Below are 22,155 nucleotides of genomic sequence, written 5' to 3' on the forward strand. Positions count from 1 at the left end.
CTCTCCATCTCATTTCCTGTCCAAACCTTCACTGTCCTATCTCATTAAAGGCAAAAAGCCCTAATATATAAAAATAAATAAAACTTGATGAATACATGTTGAGCTTCAGTAAAGGTGACAGCTGTAGGAGCACTAATACCATTGGTAACATTTAATGCTTTCGAACTACATGTTTTGCTTGTTGTCACCTTATGGTTGTATGGGAAATGTAACCAACTACATATCATTAAAAAGAGCCTTAGTCGTGTTTGCATTTAGCGTCACGTAACCTACTAATGTAAAGTTGTTTTAACAGCCTCTATGTAGTGTCTACTTAACATAATAATGTTAAATACTAGTTGCACTGAGTCTGCTGTTCCTTACCAGTAGGCAGTGGCGATTTTAGCTTGAAATTTTAGGTGGGGCAATGTCACCCTCACAAAAATAGAGGTAGCTGATTATTAATAATAATAAAAATAATAATTCATTTTATTTTTAAAGCACGTTTCATTCAGTAGAATTTCAGAGTGCTTATTATAAGCAGTAGGCCTATATAGACCAGTAAGATATGCTATGGGCTGCATTTTGAGTGCCAGCAGGGAACAGAAATCCTATTTCAAATACATTTCACATGCTTCAGCAAGACACAAAGATGTTTCCTATAATACAGCATTAAAGTAAAATGCTTGCAACCAAGTAAAAAGATTAGACAGATACATAGCTCAAATAACTTGCATAATGTATTAAGCTTGTGGCACAAGTGTGGCATACAATATGAAGCAAAAGGCACAACTGAAACAAATAACAGCAACAAAACAGTTTGACTCACAGAATCATAGTGTCTTTTCAGCCTGGTGTCGCCCTACTAAATTGCACCCTCAACAAATAATCTACGTTAATGTATGAATTAAAAAACACTTCCAAAATAGTCATAATCTAGCGATAGATAACAAGCAGTACCGTTACTGGCATTGATCAGACTTTTTTTTTCTTGGTCACGGGTTACAGGTGATGCTTGCATCTGATTTGCTGATTGTATGATGCTTGCCTCTGATTGGCTGATTTTTTGTTGCTTGCATCTGATTGGCTGATTGTATGATGCTTGCATCCGATTGGCTGATGGTCTGCTGCTTGCATATGATTTGCTGATTGTATGATGCTTGCATCTGATTGGCTGATTGTATGTTGCTTGCCTCTTATTGGCTGATGGTTTGCTGCTTGTATCTGATTGGCTGATTGTATGATGCTTGCCTCTGATTGGCTGATGGTTTGCTGCTTGCATCTGATTGGCTGATTGTATGATGCTTGCCTCTGATTGGCTGATTGTTTGCTGCTTGCATCTGATTGGCTGATTGTATGACGCTTGCCTCTGATTGGCTGATGGTTTGCTGCTTGCATCTGATTGGCTGATTGTATGATGCTTGCTTCTGATTGGCAGTTATGACCACAGTCATGTGCGAGGATGAGCAGCCTACTTTTTCTATGATTACCCACGGTCAAAGGTTAACTTAATAATCACTTTGAGGCAACTACTGAGGACACAGGACTCATTAAGGAAATAAAGAAGCTGCTCCTGGATGATTTTGATAAACGGTACACAAAAATTGAAGACCTGTTGTACATTGCATCAACTTTGGATCCACGCTTCAAAACCCTGCCTGTCCTGACTGACGGTGAGACCGAGAGGATCTTCTTGTCCATTACAGATGAAGCTACAGACCTGCATAATAAGGTAAGCTGCCCCTCTCCTTTACAAATGAACTGTCTAAATACTAAATATTTTCTTGCATCATTGCTATAGTATTGTCTTTTCTTTCCTCTCGTCATTATATTGCAGTCATATTATTGAGTGTCAGTCAATGATGGGCTTCTGCATTGAACTAGCCAACTAGTTCATCCAAAATTTTCGTTTTCTGTGATGATAAACATCTACCTGGTTAGTGGTTACTCAACAATAATCATCCCTGTTATTTTGTACTATTACTACTAGAAAGTAGAGGAGAGCCATCCCAGTCCGAGTGATCCTATTCAAGACTCAGATCAGAGGCCCCACAACCAAGAGTTGCGTTTTTGCATTCTGCATTTACATTTTACACAGCTGCTGCTACATTTAAAGTAATGTTTAATTGTATGGTAAATGTTATCAAGTGTCACAATGGCAAAACCAAACGAGTGGTAATATACTGTAATTGTGTTGCAAGTGACTGTCCTCCTTGTTAAAGCTCCAGAGAGAAGGTCAGCAATGAAATCCTGAGGCACAATGTACATTGTTGTTGTGTACATTACTGTTAAAAATGCACTTCTAATAAAGTGAGTGTTGGCAAAACCGGTTGCATTTTTATGTTGAGGCGGCTGGGATGTTGTCGGCAGCTGCTGAATGTAACTAATAAAGTAACTTATAATGTAATTTAGTTACTTTTAAAATCTAAATCTTTAAAGGAGTAATCAGTAATCAGATTACTTTTTCAAAGTAACTGTGGAAACACTTTTAATGACAATGACCAAGTGAACAGCATGCGTTGCTGGCCGTGTCTTTTTGTGAGGGTGGTAGCGTGAGCTAAACAAACATTGTATAGGAAACTACTGTCATTTAAGCTAACAAAATAACTAATTAGAGCAAAAATCCATCGTTTACGTGTGTTTGTGATGTGTAATATATATATCCTTTATCAGTCATTCAAGTTATATGTGTTGACGTTTTTTACCGCTAGCGATTACAGCGCCACAAGTGTAATACAATTGACACAACATTAAGTCAGGGAATCTACTTGGTTCCTCAAGGATAAAAGAAAGGTCCTGGTCATTTTCTGTTCAGGTCAGTTGACAAGTTGACCAGAGACCGGAGTAAAGTACCCAATTCCGGTTTCATTATGGATCTCATAGGCCAGGGCACTTCAATATGCGGCCTTGGCAAAAACAAAATACCAGAGAAGAAAAGATCTATAGTGGCATTCCACAAACAAGAAACCGTGTAAAGTCCAGTGACCCAGATGTAGGGTGAGATGGAAGCTGAGGGAGGAGGTTCAAAGGGTACTTAAAGACCAGTGGCCACTTGGTTAACAGTGCCACTGTGTCCAGAGATCTGTGGGCTGGTTCAGTGCGAGGCTGTGGTCTCTACCTAAGCAGCCATGGGTCCTGCGCTGATGCTGTTTGTGCTGAGCCTGTCCTGCCTGTCTCAGCCTGCAAGAGTAATTCATCTTCCGAGACTCTCTCTCTCTCTTTCACACACACACACACACACACACACACAATTCTGTTTATGCATTCAATGATGTATTTGTGCAACAAAGATTTAAATGAGAGACATGAGGTGACTCGGTTTAAATAATCTGGATGTATTCTGATAATCTTTAAATCACAGTTTTGTACTGTTTTCTTTTTCTGAACAGGGTATTCTGGACGTTCTGGTAGAGCCCACAGATGGTGTGACACTCAAATATTTGCATCTGCACAGCAAACCCTTGAACATAACTCTTGAATTGTTAAACATTATCTAGCTGTTTATCTACAAAATATTCATTCACTGTATGTGTTGTGATATCTAGTTATCATTCAGTGATAGTAGTTCAATCAATCTTGGGTTGATTAGTTAAGTATGGCCTCCTGAATGACGTCACAGCAATACAACGGCAGTCTAATAATACCTGTGATATTGAACAGTGGTATATCAGTTAGCTCCAGGACCAAAGTTGTAAGTTGTTACCAGTGAATAAATATTCTACTGAACTGCAACCGGAGTCTCTCCTATCGTTACAGTATGTTTCTCTGACAGCTGTGTATGAATATAGCTATGATGACAACGGCGATGATGACTTCACTGAGGAGCCCTCAGCAAGTAATGATCATGACTTAAGCTGGCTGACTGATCTGATTGAGGAGACAGGTAAGGCCACTCTTCTGCAGATTACTGATGTAAAGATTAAAGCTGTCAAGGTCTACTCTTGTTAAATGGCATCCTTTAAATGCTGCAGCTAATGTATCAATACAAATATGCTACAGTTATCCAGAGACCAGTTATCATCATGCTTTCCTGCCATGTGTATTTAATGTGCATCTGTTCTTCTCTGTCAGATGAGTGTGACCCTAATCCGTGCCTCAATAATGGTGTTTGTGACAATTTGGCGGGCGGTGGATACCAGTGTTCCTGTCAAAGACCTTATAGTGGCAAACACTGCCAAAAATGTAAGATCATCCAATGACCAAGCATCTTACACTAACAATACTGCAATGGATGGATAAAATATGTTAATTTTCATTTACGTGTTGTTTTCACAATTGCCTATATAATTAGATCATACTGAAGCCATTTGTCTTCAGCAATATCTTATCTAATATTTATCAGCAACCATGTTATTTTTAACATCTATATCCTTTCGAGATATCTACTTCAGAATGGATTTTGTTCATCTCCAAACTGTAGGTATTGGCACCAAATTCAAACATCCTAATGCTTATATTCACATTGTTGTTTCACACAGTCGTCGATCCCTGTAAGGACGTCAAGTGTGGTCACGGAGAGTGTGTCCTCACACAAACGGCTCCTTTTTATGAGTGCAAATGCAAAGCCCCGTATAGAGGACCGAGGTGCAGGAAAGGTAGGCATGCTAAATGTAGTGATCTCAGTGCAAATTGAGCAATGTCCCGTGGCAGTGTAGACGATCCTGCAATTCTGAGGCATTGGTTCAGAGGTATTTACTTGATGTCCTGAGTGTCATCTGGTGTCCGAAATCATTACCTTTGTGAAGATTGCTGTGTCTATTGTGGTTTTACTAGCTTTGCATATTTTTGCACAGCCTATTTCAGCAGTTTCAGCAGTGCTTTCATCACTAAGATAATGTAAGGTCAAAGTTCATCAAGTCGAGAACAGCACAATGAAAACAACATACCAGTCAGTAATGAATCATTGCTGAACCACTAATCACTGAGCAGTTGTTGCAGGATATTACAGTGTTATTTAAGTGCAGTTTCAAAAGGCTGTGTCTTGGTCTTCTTCCAGCTGCAGCCTGCAAGCCTAACCCCTGCTATGGCGCAACCTGCAAGAGGGGAAGAAGAAGAAACAAGTTTGAGTGCGTCTGTCCCGCTGGCTTCAGTGGAAAGTTCTGCCAAGTCGGTAAAGAATAAGGACTAAAGTCATAATCTTTTCTACACAATATTCCGACTTGACGAGGGATATACTCACTTCAAAAGGTTTATTAAGCACTATCCAACCCGTACTTGCCTAACAGGGACTAACACTAAATTAAATGGATTAGTAATTATAAGTCAAACAGATCAATACTAAAACACAACACACTCATATGCTATCATCTCTGCTAAGCATTATCTTTATCACTTTAAACAACAAATCCATAAATGGTTTGCCCAAGAATTTCAGTCAGTTATTGGGTAAGAAGCTAAAGGACTGAAGCACCATCTTGACGTGTGTCCAGGGCCCAAGGACTGTTTCGTTGGGGACGGAGAGTCGTACCGAGGCTTTGTGAGTGAGACTGCGGACAAAGACGAGTGTCTGCCCTGGAACTCTCACCGTATCCCCGGTTCTGGTCGTAACTTTAGTGACAGCGTTGATGGACTGGGACCTCACAGCTACTGCAGGTCTGCTGTCATATTATGTCTGCGTGTGTGTGTGCAAGTGCGTTTGTGTGTTTGTGTAAGTGACTGTCTGAGTGTGTGCTTGTGTGCTTGTGTGTATGTGGTATGTGTGCAAGATGAACGTGTTTAGGTTTAAAAGGACGGGTGTATGATAACGTGCACCTCTTCTCATGCAGGAATCCTGATGGAGAGAACGCTCCTTGGTGCTTCATCAAAGTGAAGAACAAGCTTCGCTGGAAGTACTGCGATGTCAAACAGTGCCCAGGTACACACACAAACATACATTTTTCAATGTATGTATTATAAATTGATCTAAGTGAAATGCATTGTTAGATGCAGTCTTTAGCTTTTTCTTAAAACATTTCAGAAGCTCTCTCTCATCTCTTCTTCTCTGTCACTCTTCACCTCACTAAGTCCGTCCCACCATCCCAGCCTTCTATGAGGGCACCGACCCTCCCACCACCAAGGAGTTTTCCCAATGTGGGAAGCCCGAGCCTGGCCGCATCACTGCCAGGACCTTTGGAGGGAAGAAGACCATGCCAGGCGCCCACCCTTGGCAGGTTTCCCTGCAGGTCAGGCCCAGAGGCTCATCCCAGGCCTTCAGGCATATCTGTGGAGGCATCCTGATCGAGTCCTGCTGGGTTCTCACTGCTGCGCACTGCATGTAAGTGAAGCGTCCCACCAGCTCTCCCTCTCTCTCTCAATGGGCCTGTCAATGCTTTGCTTGCTCAGCATGAAACTGCATGGCTGTGTCAGTGGCTGATGAATAGCCTGTTCATTAAAACATTTCTAGCAATTAAAGATCCATGCTGTGATTCTAATCTGATACTCTTTTCATCAATTTTAGCAAATTGCTCCTCACAGTACTCTAGCTGTGTGCACTCCAAAAAACACTGGCATTTATACATCGTTCCGGCTCTGTAAATGTGTAAACAAACAAAGTGGCTAAGGCCAGTCAATAAATTCATCAAGGGTACATAGCGGGAGGGGTATAATTCTTTCAACAGAATCACAGTCTCTACCTTTAAAAACGTTCGTACTGTATCGACAGAGATATTGGGTAAAATGAGAAACATCAGTTTGGATCCTTCACCAGGTTTGAGATAAGAACAAGGGCATCTTTCTCATTCCTCTCATGTCTGTCGTTAGTAACCAGATGGAGATGCAGGTGGAGTTGGGGGGCGTCAGCCTGGACAAGAAAGAGGACTTTGAGCAGATCATCGCCGTGGAGAAGGCCATCATCCACGAGAAGTACACAGAGAGCCCCGATGCCCTCCATAACGACGTGGGTGAGTCATGCTGGAGAATGAGCATGAACGCAACCATGGTGAACAGACGTTACAGATACAATTCAACAGACATGAGTACCAGAGGAGTATACAGACAAGTTCTCCCATCTCACAAGAATGCCTTGGAACATGAATATGTTCAGAAGAGATTTCCCTCATGATTTAAGTATAACAACTCTCTGCCATGTCGCAATGTTTCTGGTTGAATTGCAGCCCTGCTGAAACTGAAGGGTCCAAAGGGCCAGTGTGCCAGAGAGACCAGGTTTGTAAAGACAGCCTGCCTGCCCACCGGCCCCCTCCCAGACTCCACCATGTGCTCCATATCAGGATGGGAGAAGACCGAGACAGGCAAGGGAACCCTCCTCACCCACTCACCATTAGCACAAAAACTTAAGCAATACAAACCTGTGGACAATTGCCATCATCACATTATATACCTTCCCTGCACACCAGGGCACAACATCGGTTAAACTGCCCCTTTATCTATTGCAAATGTATTGCATGTATTAATTCATTGCATACATTAATTAATTGGCAGTGCCTTAATTGAACATGCCATATAATGCCACCCTCTCTCTTTTTATCTTGTGCTCTTGAACAGAGCATTCCAGCTCCCAGCTGCGGACAGCCAAGGTGCGTCTGATCTCCCAGCAGCGCTGCACAGGTCCTCATGTCTATGGCGCCAGGCTGGACGACAGCATGATCTGTGCCGGGAGCCTGCAAGGACGGACAGACTCATGCCAGGTATGTGCGTGTGTGTGTGTGTGATGGAGGGGGGGGGAGAGAAAGAGTGACAGAGTTTGTCTTTATGTAGGCGTATTAACTCGCATCCGAGCATACTAATACCATGGGGATTGTGTCTATTACTAGATACTTACTACCAACTGGAGTGAACTGGGAATGTTTTCCTTTTAACATGTGTTTGCATTACCCAACTTGTAGGGCAAGGTTTTTGTGTTTTTGGACACACTGAGGGCCTGATTTACTAACAGGATTGCGCCCATTTCTGGCGTAAAATAGCGGTCGTAAACATAAAACGGTATTTACTAAGGGGGCGCAGCGCATATTAACGCTTTGTGGGTGTGGACGGGGAGGGCACCGAAACATGGGTGGTAACCTGGGCATGAACGCAATTTAATGGGAGGAGAGAAGGTAAGTGCGCCTAATGATGTATTGTGTGGTATTTACTAAAACTGCCTGCCGAGCGCACGTCTCTAATTTGCGGGATAATTCTCTGCCTCATAAAAGCACGTAACCAGGAAGCGCATTTCCATTGAGTCTGAAAACGTTGATATGGCAGCAGTTTTAAGAGCAAGGCGAAGATATAGACAGAGACAGCAGACAGAAATATTTTTTTCAACTCCTATAACACTTTTTCAGTTAAGCGATCCACACATCATTAGACGGTACAGGTTAACCAGCCACGCAATACTTCAATTACTGAACCAGATCAGAGACGACATCGAACCCTCCAACCGGAGATCACATTCCATTCCATCAGTTGTTAAACTCAGGACAACATTACAAATATTGGCATCGGATCATTTCAAACAGTTATAGCATCAGCAGTTGGTATATCTCAGCCTTCACTCAGCCAAATATTCACCCAGGTACTCGACGCATTGCTACGGCGCACTGGTCAATACATTTCCCCACTGCCATAGCTGAAATTAGAGACAACAAACAGGACTTTTTTTGAAATCGCAAACTTTCCAAACGTAATTGGAACCATTGATTCCACCCATGTCCATATATATTGTAGTGAACCCATGTCCCTTGTAGAAATTATTAATCTCGCCATGTACACATCTATATTGTTATAATAAACAGTTTAATGCCACCAATAGCATAGTCTTTATAATCGTGTTCTTTTAAACATCTCGCTGTAGGTGATGGCGGGCAGAACAACAATATTCACACATTGAATCAGGTTCAGTGATTGAGCGAACGTGAACCAATATATCTATCTCCTCTTCGCTGAAACTTCTTTTTCTCTTCCTAAATAAATGCCACGGAAAATGCGCAAAAATATCGTGCGTTAATGTGCGACCGCATATTAAGCAGCGGTCGCAATCTTAGTAAATCAGGCCCTATAGGGCGGAGTAAACACAGATTGCCCAGCGCGGATCTGGTTTGATAAATACCACGGAAAATACGCAAAAACACTGTGCGTTAATGTGCGACTGCAGATTAAGCAGCGGTACAATCTTAGTAAATCAGGCCGTGAGTGTTTATTTTGATTGAGGAAAGGAATCTCAAAGTCTAAGTGGCCCTGTGGTTCTGTTGGCAGGGTGATTCTGGTGGTCCTCTGGTGTGCCAGAAGAATGGGACCCACTATGTGTACGGCGTAGTAAGCTGGGGAGACAGCTGTGGTGTCGAGAACAAGCCTGGAGTCTACGCCCGAGTCAACCACTTCATCGACTGGATCACAGCTAAATTACTGACAGACTAGTGGCACAGATCAATGTGTGTGTCTGTATGCACATGTAAGTGTGTGTGTGTGTGTGTGTGTTCTGTGTGTGTGTGTGCACATTGTAGCAAGGTTGCTGAAGCAGTTGCACTTGAAAAACATTTATTTTCCTTTTGAAAAGTTATAACCAAAACATTTTCACTTTTGTCAAACACCATGGCCTATTGGCTGAGTTTCTATATCATAAAGCTGAACCGGTCAGTCATCCAAGTAAAAATCACATACAGTATGTGTTCCAACACAAGGCCATCCATTTAAAGACTGCCACAAAGGGGCGCTAGACACATTGCCAGTGCAAAAGGCTGTGGTGTTTGAGACCACAATGATTGTCTTGCCTAAAACATACTCTTTGTAAAAAAACACACTTAGGTATTGATGAGTCACACTTTAAAAGTACCTCCTATCATTCCAAATAATAAAAAAAATGACATTCAAAGGTGGAGATCTCTGAGGGGGAATGGTTTGAGATGTGTGAAACCCAACAAACCTCCACAAGGTCTCACCTGTGGAGGGTTTTCAATTGGAGACATTCGATTAGATTTTTCATAACACCTCAGATCCAGAGTAAGAAATCCATATCACACCAGCCTTGTTGGCGACAATGTGGTTCACTGAACGCCAATCACACACACATTTTTTGGAGCTGTGGGGGGGTTAAGTGTTTTTGGGAAAGGGTACATGCTGTACTTATTGCTGTACTAGGGTATGGAATACCTCTGCCATGTACCATCTTGTACTTGGGCCACATTACAGCTGATATACTACCAGAGGATCGGTACTTGACCAAGGTACTCCTAACAGCAGCTAGGAAAACAATAACTCCTTTTCCTTCGCAGAATCAGTGGATGGACACCATAAAAGAACTTTACACAATGGAGACGTTTACTCATATGCTAGAGTTGAGGCATGACTTGCTTGTAAAGAGGTGGCAAAAGTGGACACTTTATCTATGTTTACAAGGCACATACTTAAAATTTGAAATTTGTATCTACCAATGTACTATCCCACAAGTTGTTTTTATGTTATTTTCTGTTTTGTTTTGTTTCCTGTCTTTCTTTTCTGTTTTTCTTTCTTACTTTCTGTGTTCTATTGTATGCTCTGTAAATTCAATAAAAATCTAAGCGATAACAAAAAAAAAAAAAATGACATTCAGTTTGAGGAGTGACTGTCTTCATTTATCTTAGATCCTCCATCTTATATTCTGACATCATCCTTGGCTGACATTCCTCTCCACCTCTTTCCACACTATCTCATTGGTTACAAAATTCTCTCAGTATAGCATTTCCCCACCTAAGGCCCTCAACTGCTCATCAGCTCAGAGTTACTGTTGATAAAAGCTCCATGCTCTACATTAGTTTTCTACATTATAAAAAAACATTGATAAGTACATCGATGATTGAAACAGGAGGAACAAGGAACATCAATCTAACATAGTGGTGTTAGAGGAGCTGGAGGCCAAACGGTAGTCTGGGAGATGACGGTCGACTGCTTTGTGGATGAGGAGCTCGAGGCCAGAGCGGTAGTCTTGGAGGTGATGGTGGACTGCATGGAAGATGAAGAGCTGGAGGCCAGAGCGGTATTCTGTGAGGTGGTGGCGGACTGCATGGCAGAAGAGGCGCTTGAGGCCAGAGCGGTATTCTGGGAGGTGGTGGCGGAAGAGGACTGGGTGGCGGGTTAGCACCGGCCTTCCTGAAGTTGGTATTGATGGTCTGGACCTTCTTCCTCATGGCAAGATGGTGCCATGGATGGCTGCCTCAGTGTATTGATGCGCGATGATTTGTCTTGTTTTGTTTGTTAATTATATATTGATTTTCTTATGTTCTGTAGTACTAATAACTATCTTTATTTTCTGCACCAGTATGGCAAAACAAATTCCTGGTAGGCGTAAACTTACTTGTCAATAAAAACAATTCTGATTCTAATTCTGAAGAAGTATTTGGATAAAACAACTAGTTAAATACATGTTGAGCTTCAGTAAAGAGGACAGCTGTAGAAGCACTGATACCAAAGGTAACATTTGATGCTTTTGAACTACAAGTTTCGCTTGTAGTCACCTAATGGTTGTATGGGTTATGTAAACAACTTCATATCATTAAAAAGAGCCTTAGTCTTGTTTGCATTTAGCCTCACGTAACCTAATAATGTCATGTTGGTATAACAGCCTACATGTAGTGTCTACTTAACATAATAATGTCAAATACTAGCTGCATTGAGTCAGTGTTTATTTTGTTGAAAAATATGTGTTTTTCCCATGACTAAGAAGAGACATTGACGTGATGAAACGGATCTTTGAAAATAAAAACTGTGACTAAATCTATTTTAACTTTCGCTGACGAGACGAGAGGAGAATGTTAGTGGTGGACTAACGGACAATTACAAATTGAATGAATTATTTTTTCAAAACTTATATGCACCTAGTGCAGTACATCCATAATATCAGCTGTGTGTAATTTAGTTAAAACATAGAACGAAAATTTCACAATCCACATTGTAGTCGAATTGTGGGTTCATTGTGGGTTCTCAAACTTTTGCAAGCTGGGCCCCCCCAAGGCTGGTTAGGTGTAGTTGGGGCCACCTGCCGCCCTAAACTACACCACCGTAGATACAGTATATAGATAGGTAGCATATTGTTATAGATAGGCCTATGGTCATACCTTTGGTCAAGGTTAGGCTATTGTTATTGTTAGGCCCATATAGGCAATTATTATTACTATTACTTCTATTTATTATTATTATTATTATTATTATTATTATTATTATTATTATTATCAGTAGTAGTAGGCCTATTAGTAGGTTATTATTAGCAGCTATGTGATCCTGCATGGTTTCTTATTATGACAATCATCATTATATTATTACTATTATAATTAATGATAATCAACCAATTGTTATTATCATTCTAATAATAAGTGTTATTATTGCTATCATTAGGCTACTATTATTACCATGGGCCTCTTGTGATCTTTTTCAAAAATGTGAGACATGAGCCTCCTTTGCCTTGCAAAGGTCCTCAATTCTTGGTGCAATGTTTGATAAACATAGGTTATCCTCGATCTGTGCGCGGTTGTGATAGTACTCCTTAGATTAGGCTATGAATCGGCCTAATCTAACTCCTAAGGAAGGAGTGAGGCTTTAAAAAGACTGGGCCTCATTCTCGAACATTTACTTAACCTGAGAAAAGATCTCCGCCGGATTCATGACTGCCTTGAATTGTGTTCTTAAATTCACGGGTGACTATGCCTTAGCTGGGGTCTAGCAGTTGTTTGGCTGTTCTGTATAACTGAAGAGAACAGTGTGATAAAGCATTGGGGTCCACTATGTCTAAGGTGTGGTAAGCTGGGGTGATGCCTGTGGTTTGAAGAACAAACCTGGAATTTAGGCCCGAATCAGCAAATCAATCGACTTGATCAACTCCAAAATGCAAAACACCTGAATCTGTGTTAGAAGGGTGTGTGTGTAGATTGGGGGCCGGGGTCAGCGAACCAGAGAAAATAGAGAAATATAAAATTAGCTGAACACAGTAACGAGCCAGCATGAAGTGTGTGTGTGTGTGTGTGTGTGTGTGTGTGTGTGTGTGTGTGTGTGTGTGCAAACACTTTTTATTGTCATAAAGCCATCTGTTGATTTTCCATGTGATGTAATGTGTAAAATGAACAATGTGAATATTATAGAAAGATGTTAACAATCAATCTGAAATAAATAAATAAAAATTACAAATCATTGTTTAATTATTTTCTTGGTGAGTTCTAGTCAAATAGCCCGATAAAGACCACTGTCATATCAAGATATTAAACTTTTGTAACAAAAATATTTCAAAATAGAATAAGAAAGAACAAGACGATTAACTTTTGTTCCATCATGGAGGCCTTCCTCCGGAACCTGGAATGATGCCAAACATAGATTCTGTGTTCTCAGATGGCACTGTCAAAGAACAGTGTTTGATTGATTTGTCTGTTTGCTGCTTCTCTGTTCTGTTGAAATATGGTTGTCACATTTGAATATCCCCTAAAACAAAGCAAAAGACATGTAAAATAGAAGTAAAACTGTTTCACAAATGCAGAATGTATATAGAGCAATTGGGTATATGTGTGTGTTTGTTCAATTATCATTTAGTCTAATTTTACCATTTAGAATTTTGCACATGTTGGTGTTTGTGTACTGTTGTATTGCTTGATACTTATGTGTGTTCTATGCGTCTGTTTGTCTTTGAAGGTTTTTTTACTTAATTGCCTGATGAACTATTGCCTAATGTCCTAATGGCTAATTGCTAATTAACTGATGAACAAATGCTGCTAATGCAGCTAATCTGAAAATAAAAAGTAAAGAAAAGGAAAAGTGGAAATGTAACTACTGCCTGGGACTCAGTTATTCAGTCATTTCAGTCAGTCATTTAACCTTATTCTCCATGTAGATGTTTCAGACTCTTTTTGAGTTGGGGAAGTTGGGGAAAAGTGCAAAATAAAACTCCAGCAACTTGACAGTATCAGTGTAACTGCAGACAAGGAAATACACACTGCACATTAAAACAGATTACTTTAAAGGCTCACTATATCTGAAAGTAATCCTAAACAACCAGTTACATGAATAGAAACAGTTAGTTTGAATTGAAAACTCACAGTTTTTGTTTGGCTTGTCTTGTCAACAATAAAAATGACTTTGCCAGCATGTTTACTCTCTATTGATGAGAGGGCCTTGGCAAAAAAAAAAAATACCAGAGAAGAAAAGATCTATATAGTGGCATTCCACAAACAAGAAACCGTGTAAAGTCCAGTGACCCAGATGTATGGTGAGATGGAAGCTGAGGGAGGAGGTTCAAAGTGTACTTAAAGACCAGGGGCCACTTGGTTAACAGTGCCACTGTGTCCAGAGATCTGTGGGCTGGTTCAGTGCGAAGCTGTGGTCTCTACCTAAGCAGCCATGGGTCCTGCGCTGATGCTGTTCGTGCTGAGCCTGTCCTGCCTGTCTCAGCCTGCAAGAGTAATTCATCTTCCGAGACGCTCTCTCTCTCACACACACACACACACACACACACACACACACACACACACACACAAACACAATTCTGTTTATGCATTCAATGATGTATTTGTGCAACAAAGATTTAAATGAGAGGACATGAGGTGACTCGGTTGAAATAATCTGGATGTATTCTGATCATCTTTAAATCACAGTTTTGTACTGTTTTCTTTGCTGAACAGGGTATTCTGGACGTTCTGGATGAGCCCACGTATGGTGTGACTTTGACAATCAAATATTTGCATCTGCACAGCAAACACTTGACCACAACTCTTGAATTGTTAAACATTATCTAGCTGTTTATTTACATAATGTTCATTTACTGTATGTTTCTCTGACAGCTGTGTATGAATATAGCTATGATGACAACGGCGATGATGACTACACAGAGGAGCCCTCAGCCAGTAATGATTATGATTTAAGCTGGCTGACTGACCTGATTGATGAGACAGGTAAGCCCACTCTTCTGCAGATTACTGATGTAAAGATTAAAGCTGTCAAGGTGTACGTACTCTTGTTAAATGGCACCCTTTAAATGCTGCAGCTAATTTATCAATACAAATACGCTACAGTTATCCAGAGACCAGTTATCACCGTGCTTTCCTGCCATGTGTATTTAATGTGCATCTGTTCTTCTCTGTCAGATGAGTGTGACCCTAATCCGTGCCTCAATAATGGCGTTTGTGACAGTTTGGCGGGCGGGGGATACCAGTGCTCCTGTCAAAGACCTTATAGTGGCAAACACTGCCAAACATGTAAGATCCTCCAATGACCAAGCATCTTACACTTACATGTTTATGTTGTTTTCACAAATGTCATATCTTTAGATCATACAGAAGTCAATTGTCCTCAGCAATATCTTATCTTAATATTTATCAGCAACCATGGTCTATCTAATGTGCCAGATCAGTGTACCTGACCTTTCGAGTTATCTGCTTTAGAATAGATTTTGTTCATCTCCAAACTGTAGGTATTAATGCTAATATTCACATCATTGTTTCACGCAGACGTCGATCCCTGTAAGGACGTCAAGTGTGGTCGTGGAGAGTGTGTCCTCACACAGACGGCTCCTTTTTATGAGTGCAAATGCAAAGCCCCGTATAGAGGACCAAGGTGCAAGAAAGGTAGGCATGCTAAATGTAGTGATATCATGGAGTGCAAAATGAGCAATGCCCCGTGGCAGTGTAGACGATCCTGCAATTCTGGGGCATTGGTTCAGAGTGTCATCTGGTGTCCAAAATCATTACCTTTGTGAAGATTTCTGTGTCTATTGTGGTTTTACTAGCTTTGCATATTTTTGCACAACTGATTTCAGCTGTGCTTTTATCACTAAGATAAGGTCAAAGTAGAGAACAACACAATGAAAACAACATACCAGTCAGTCAGTAATGAATCATTGCTGAGCCACTAATCACTGAGCAGTTATTACTATATATTACAGTGTTATTTAAGTGCAGTTTCAGAGGGCTGTGTCTTGGTCTTCTTCCAGCTGCAGCCTGCAAGCCTAACCCCTGCTGGAACGGAGGAACCTGCAAGAGGGGACGAAGAAAAACCAAGTTTGAGTGCGTCTGTCCCACTGGCTACAGTGGAAAGTTCTGCCAAGTTGGTAAGGTCACAATCTGTTCTACACAATATTCCGACTTGACGAGGGATACAAAAGACTTATTAATCACTATCCAACTCGTACTTGCCTAACAGAGACTAACACTAAATGTAATGGATTGGTAATTATAAGCCAAACCGATCAATGCTAAAACACACACAACACACTCATGTCCTATCATCTCTGCTGAGCATTATCTTTATCACTTTAAACAACAAATCCATAATTTGCCCAAGAATTTCAGTTGGTAAGTGGGTAAAGGAGTAAAGGACTTTCACACCATCTTAAAATGTGTCTAGGGCCCGACGACTGTTTCGTTGGGGACGGAGAGTCGTACCGAGGCTTTGTGAGTGAGACTGCGGACAAAGACGAGTGTCTGCCCTGGAACTCTCACCTCATCCCCGGTTCTGGTGGCGATTTTAGTGACGACAGAGTTGATGGACTGGGACCTCACAGCTACTGCAGGTCTGCTGCCAGATTATGTGTGCGTGTGTGTGTGCTAGTGTGTTTATGTGTTTGTGTGTGTGTTCTCGTTTGCTTGTGTGCATGTGGTGTGTGTGCATGATGTAAGTTTGTGTGTGTGTAGATTTAAAAGGTGGACGGGTGTATGATAATGTGCACCTCTTCTCATGCAGAAATCCTGATGGAGAGAACGCTCCTTGGTGCTTCATCAAAGTGAAGAACAAGCTTCGCTGGAAGTACTGCGATGTCAAAGAGTGCACAGGTACACACAGACACACGCACACACGCACACAAAAACACACAAACATACACACACACACACACACACACACACTGTGTAAATACATGACAAGAACATCTTCTATTGATTGAATAAAGGATTGTTGATTGACAGAAGTATCTTCTAAAGAAATCAATGAGTTGTGCAATGATCAAACCTTTGTAACAGCTTTGTTTATATTCCTTATCAGTAACTGAGTCAGCATGAGGAGCCATTTTCTTTTTTCAATGTACTGTATGTATTATGCATTGAGCTTAGTAAAATGCAAGGTAGGATACAGTCTTTAGCTTTTTCTTAAAACTTTCCATAAGCTCTCTCTCATCTCCTCTTCCCTTCTCTTTCACTCTTCACCTCACTAAGTCCGTCCCACCATCCCAGTCATCTATGAGGGCACCGACCCTCCTAGCACCAAGGCTCCCGAGAGTCAGGAGTTTTCCCAATGTGGGAAGCCAGAGCCTGGCCGCATCACTGCCAGGATCTTTGGAGGGAAGAAGGCCATGCCAGCCGCCCACCCTTGGCAGGTTTCCCTGCAGGTCAGGCCCAGAGGCTCATCCCAGGCCTTCAGGCATATCTGTGGAGGCATCCTGATCGAGTCCTGCTGGGTTCTCACTGCTGCGCACTGCATGTAAGTCAGCGTTTCTCAAAGAGTGGTCAGTGGTGCGCAGAACGCGATGAACGGGAGATTTTTTTTTGTACCCCTGATCTATGGCAATGCTTTCCTTTATAGACAAAATATATTGATCTGCGAATTAATTGCAGCGGGAAAGTTTAAAAAAGAACTTTCGGGCTGTGTACTATTCTCGCTACGTGTTTGACACGTCCAGTGTGTTGACAGTCAGTTCAACAGTTAGTCAAACTTGATTTCACAAGCCAGGTAGCGAGGGTCTTGCTCCATTATTGATGTCAGGACAGGTAAAAACTTATGAGTGAAACATTAATACACAAGAAACGGAAAATACTCAGAAGGTATCTTTACTAAACACAGCAAGGTCCTATTAGATTCATTACACCAAGAATCAGAGCAACAACAGATTACAGCACTGCGGGTTTATAAGTGCTAACGTTAGCCACCAACGGATGAATTAATGGTGTGCTAACGGTCACATATTTAAGCAATAAGGTTCGAGAGGCTAGCCTGGATACCAGCCCGAACCCCGCCCACAAACATTTTGGTCTGGGAAGTTCGGTCTGGCTCTGTGCAGTTAGGGAGAGAGTATCAGAAGGTAGGATTCTGCCGGACCAATCAAATTGTCAGGGCGGGCTTTATACGATGAAGGACAGATTATCAACCAACGCTTGAGTTGAATTAACAGGAGATCTTACCAAGATGGCGGCGTCTCGGGAGCCTGTTAGTGGGAAATATTTTATGTGAATTATGCTATCTACACAACTTTTTTATGTCTAAATTGACTCGGTTAGTTGTGTATGTGCAACACGAATGTTGCCGAGGATTGTATGTCTTAACTGAAGCGCTCTAGACCATTATTGTTAGGTAAATGCTAACGCTTAGACCACAAATCCATTGAAACACATAGTAGCTAGCTAGCCTGGCTGCTAACAAGTACGTGACAGATATTGACAGCACATTCATTTTGAAAGAGGAACAGGGAAACGCGGTCAATGCATTTGTCGATTGAAAAGATGTTTTTGCCGTCCTTCCTACGGGATCAGGTAAAAGTTTGAATGTATCAGATGGTCATACTACGTTGCTCTGATTGGTTCTAGGTATCCAATTGAGCAAAGAGGCATTTTTTCCCCCTGGTTCGTTGAAACACGCCCCATAATCACAGCCCAATGGGTCAGTATCAGACTCATATTCTGACTAGAATAATGAGTATGACATCGTCAGGCTATCGAGAGGCAGTACTGTATCGTCAATAATCTACTTGTTCGAGGGTGTTGATAGGCCCGACGCGCAGCGAGTACCTTATTGCTTTGATAACACGGTTGCCAGCGACATTATAAATATTAAGTAAAATTAAATTATAAATAGTAAGCTGCCTTTCAGCACAAAAAAGTTGTTGCCACCAAACATTGTGTATCGCATTTCAGTAGCCTAGAGAAAATAGTCCCCCTTTGTGTGGCTGTTGCTATGCAGCAGACAAACAGCATTGGGGACATCACGTCTGTTAGCCTAGAACCAAAGGTTTGTTGATGATTAGCTAGGAGATCGACATTGATCTCGCACCATTTTATTCATTCACATTGCTCATTTTATAAAGTTGCCATTAAAATAACAAAAACGACAATGGGACACTTTCAACTTTGTTAATATCTGTTTATATTGATTTGGATATCGCCACTAATTGTGCATCCGTGGAAAACGTTTCTCATGTCCCCTTCGTCTCTAATGATCTTGCTTCCGACCACTGTTGCTCTCTGCTGGTGGCTCGGTGTTGGAAGTGCCTTCTCCAGCAAGCTTGAAATGACAACTAAAGTTATTTTCTATGGAGTAATGATGGGAGCGTTGCTCTCAATCCATTACTTAGGGAATGTATTTCACGTATGTGTAGAACCTATTTAAAATGGCTGACCTTACATAAAACAACATTCGTGTAGCACACTAACAACTTACCGAGTCAATGTAGACATATAAAAAGTCGTGTAGATAGCTTAATTCACATAAAATATTTCCCCCTATCAGGCTCCCAAGACGCCGCCGCCATTTCGAATCTACTGTCATTTCGAGTGCGTTCTGATATGGAACGCTCAGGTAAATGTAAACAGGTTGTACAGTAGCCTACCTTTATCGCTGATTAAAGCACACCCCGTGACTCACTCTCAACCAATCAGAATGATTGATTTCATCTACCCGTGTTATAATAGAACATAACCTATGTAAATTAATAATAGCTACATTTTACGTTTCAACGAACTAACACAGTCACTTAAAACAATGCTAGGTCACTTAAATATATTTATCACAGTGTGAGACAGTGAAAAAACGGAGTCAATGTTTTCGAGGGTGCAGGGAAAAGCATAATTTAAAAGAGGAGGCTTTTTAAGCTTACTAGGTACGTTACTAACTCTCACAGATGTACCCTATCCACGAGATGAGTATGATGTCAAAGTAAAAGTCCATCAAAAGAAAGAAATACAATACTGTGTGCATGCAGTGGTGGATTACCGAACGGCCTACCAGGCCCAAGGGCCCATGAGCTCAGGGGGGCTCTAAACCCGAGCTTCTGCGTAAAGTCGCTGTTAATAACTTTGCTTGCTGTCAATTGTTTTTACACTTTGTATTTGTTAATATCAGAGGAAGCTTAAATGTATCTCTTATTTGTGGTTGGAAGCGGTGTATTTTGTTACACGTCCTGACTCCAAGCAATATACATTTGCTGACCTAAATAAGATGCTATTTGTTATTACTTGAGATTATTTCAATAATTGACCATTTTAAGCTTGGCCTACCATTTTATGGGAGCAATGAGGGACAGGTGGGGCTTGAAAAGGCCCCCTGGTTTAAAGTGGGGAATGACAGAAAAAGTTTGAGAACCACTGATGCATGTAAGTGAAGCCTCCCACCAGCTGTCTCTCACTCTCAATTGGCCTATCAATGCTTTGCTTGCTCAGCATGAAACTGCATGGCTGTGTATTTGGCTCCATTACAGGGTAGTGTACCCATACCAGTGATGAAAAGCCTGTTCATCAAAACATTTCTAGCAATTAAAGATCCAGTCTGTGATTCTAATTCAATACTCTTTTCATAATTGTTTTAGCAAATTGCTCCTCACAGTACTCTAGTGTCTATTCTGTGTGTGCACTCCAAAAAACATTGGCATTTGTACACCATCCCGGCTCTGTAAATTTGCAAACAAACAAAGTGGCTAAGGCCAGTCCCCAAATCCTTCAGGAGTACATAGAGGGAGGGGTAAAATTATTTAACCAAAATCACAGACTGTAAGTTTAAAAACATTCCTACTGTCGACAGTGATGTTGATTAAAATGAGAAACATCAGTCTGGATCCTTCACCAGGTTTGAGATAAGGATAAGGGCATCTTTCTCATTCCTCCCATATCTGTCGTTAGTAACCAGATGGAGCTGCAGGTGGAGTTGGGGGGCGTCAGCCTGGACAAGAAAGAGGACTTTGAGCAGATCATCGCCGTGGAGAAGGCCATCATCCACGAGAAGTACACAGAGAGCCCCGATGCCCTCCATAACGACGTGGGTGAGTCATGCTGGAGAAAGAGCATCAACGCAACCATGGCGACAGACGTAGCATATACAATACAACAGACATGAGTACCAGAGATCTAGATAGGAGTATACAGAGATTAACCAAGTTCTCCCATCTCACAATCTCGCCTTGGAACATGAATCTGTTCACAAGAGATAGCTGTGTTAGTTGTGAGTTTTCCCTCATGATTTAAGTATAACAACTCTCTGCAAGGTCTGCGATGTCTCAATGTTTCTGGTTGAATTGCAGCTCTGCTGAAACTGAAGGGTCCAAAGGGCCAGTGTGCCAGAGAGACCAGGTTTGTAAAGACAGCCTGCCTGCCCACCGGCCCCCTCCCAGACTCCACAGAGTGCTCCATATCAGGATGGGGGAAGACCGAGACAGGCAAGCGAACACTCCTCACCCACTCACCAGAAGCACACATACTAAAACAATACAAACCTGTGGACAACAATTGCCATCATCACATTACAAACCTTCCTTGCACAAAACTGGTTAAACTGCCCTTTATCTATTGCAAATGTATTGCATGTATTTGTTAATGGCATACATTAATTTATGGCAGTGCATTCATTGAACATGACATATAATGCCGCCTTCTCTCTTTTTATCTTGTGCTCTTGAACAGAGTATTCCAGCTCCCAGCTGCTGACAGCCAAGGTGCGTCTGATCTCCCAGCAGCGCTGCACAGCTCCTCATGTCTATGGCGCCAGGCTGGACGACAGCATGATCTGTGCCGGGAGCATGCAAGGAGGGACAGACTCATGCCAGGTATGTGTGTGTGTGTGATGGAGGGGGGGGAAGGGGAGAGAGAGAGAGACAGAGTTTGTCTTTATGTAGGCGTATTAACTCGCGTTCCGGACATGACTGAGATTATTTGTGAAACCTACCAATACCATGGGAAAAGTGTCTATTACTAGATACTTACTACCAACAGTAGTGAACTGGGATTGTTTTTCAGGGTCCTTTTAACATATGTTTGCATTTAAAGAATTTCCCAACTTGAAGGGCAAGGTTCTTGTGTTTTTGGACACACTGATTATTCATTTAGATTGAGGAAAGGCATCTCAAAGTCTAAGTGGCCCTGTGGTTCTGTTGGCAGGGTGATTCTGGTGGTCCTCTGGTGTGCGAGTGGGATGGCATTAACCTTGTGTACGGCGTAGTGAGCTGGGGAGACAGCTGTGGTGTCGAGAACAAGCCTGGAGTCTACGCCCGAGTCAACCACTTCATCGACTGGATCGCAGCCAAATTACTGACAGACTAATGGCACAGATCAATGTGTGTGTCTG

The 22,155-nt window shown here is 41.7% G+C and overlaps 2 protein-coding genes across 2 annotated transcripts; both read left to right on the top strand.

The window, feature by feature from the left end:
* Positions 1-3,107: 3,107 nt before the first annotated feature.
* Positions 3,108-9,309, top strand: LOC308362773 (hyaluronan-binding protein 2-like; the record flags this gene model as incomplete). Its single annotated transcript, XM_080835500.1, has 13 exons — positions 3,108-3,167; positions 3,369-3,402; positions 3,752-3,862; positions 4,051-4,161; positions 4,458-4,574; positions 4,976-5,089; positions 5,409-5,571; positions 5,745-5,833; positions 5,983-6,232; positions 6,718-6,857; positions 7,071-7,205; positions 7,459-7,601; positions 9,148-9,309. The coding sequence occupies 13 exons, from the start codon at positions 3,108-3,110 to the stop codon at positions 9,307-9,309; spliced, it is 1,629 nt and encodes a 542-aa protein (XP_080691626.1).
* A 4,935-nt stretch (positions 9,310-14,244) lies between these two features.
* Positions 14,245-22,130, top strand: LOC308362774 (hyaluronan-binding protein 2-like; the record flags this gene model as incomplete). The annotated part of the gene is made up of 13 exons (XM_080835501.1): positions 14,245-14,304; positions 14,526-14,559; positions 14,685-14,795; positions 14,988-15,098; positions 15,351-15,467; positions 15,833-15,949; positions 16,246-16,411; positions 16,582-16,670; positions 17,049-17,313; positions 20,718-20,857; positions 21,116-21,250; positions 21,495-21,637; positions 21,969-22,130. The coding sequence occupies 13 exons, from the start codon at positions 14,245-14,247 to the stop codon at positions 22,128-22,130; spliced, it is 1,650 nt and encodes a 549-aa protein (XP_080691627.1).
* Positions 22,131-22,155: the final 25 nt, after the last annotated feature.

The sequence above is a fragment of the Sprattus sprattus genome, assembly GCF_963457725.1.
Source record: "Sprattus sprattus genome assembly, chromosome: 3".
Classification (NCBI taxonomy): Eukaryota; Metazoa; Chordata; class Actinopteri; order Clupeiformes; family Clupeidae; genus Sprattus; species Sprattus sprattus.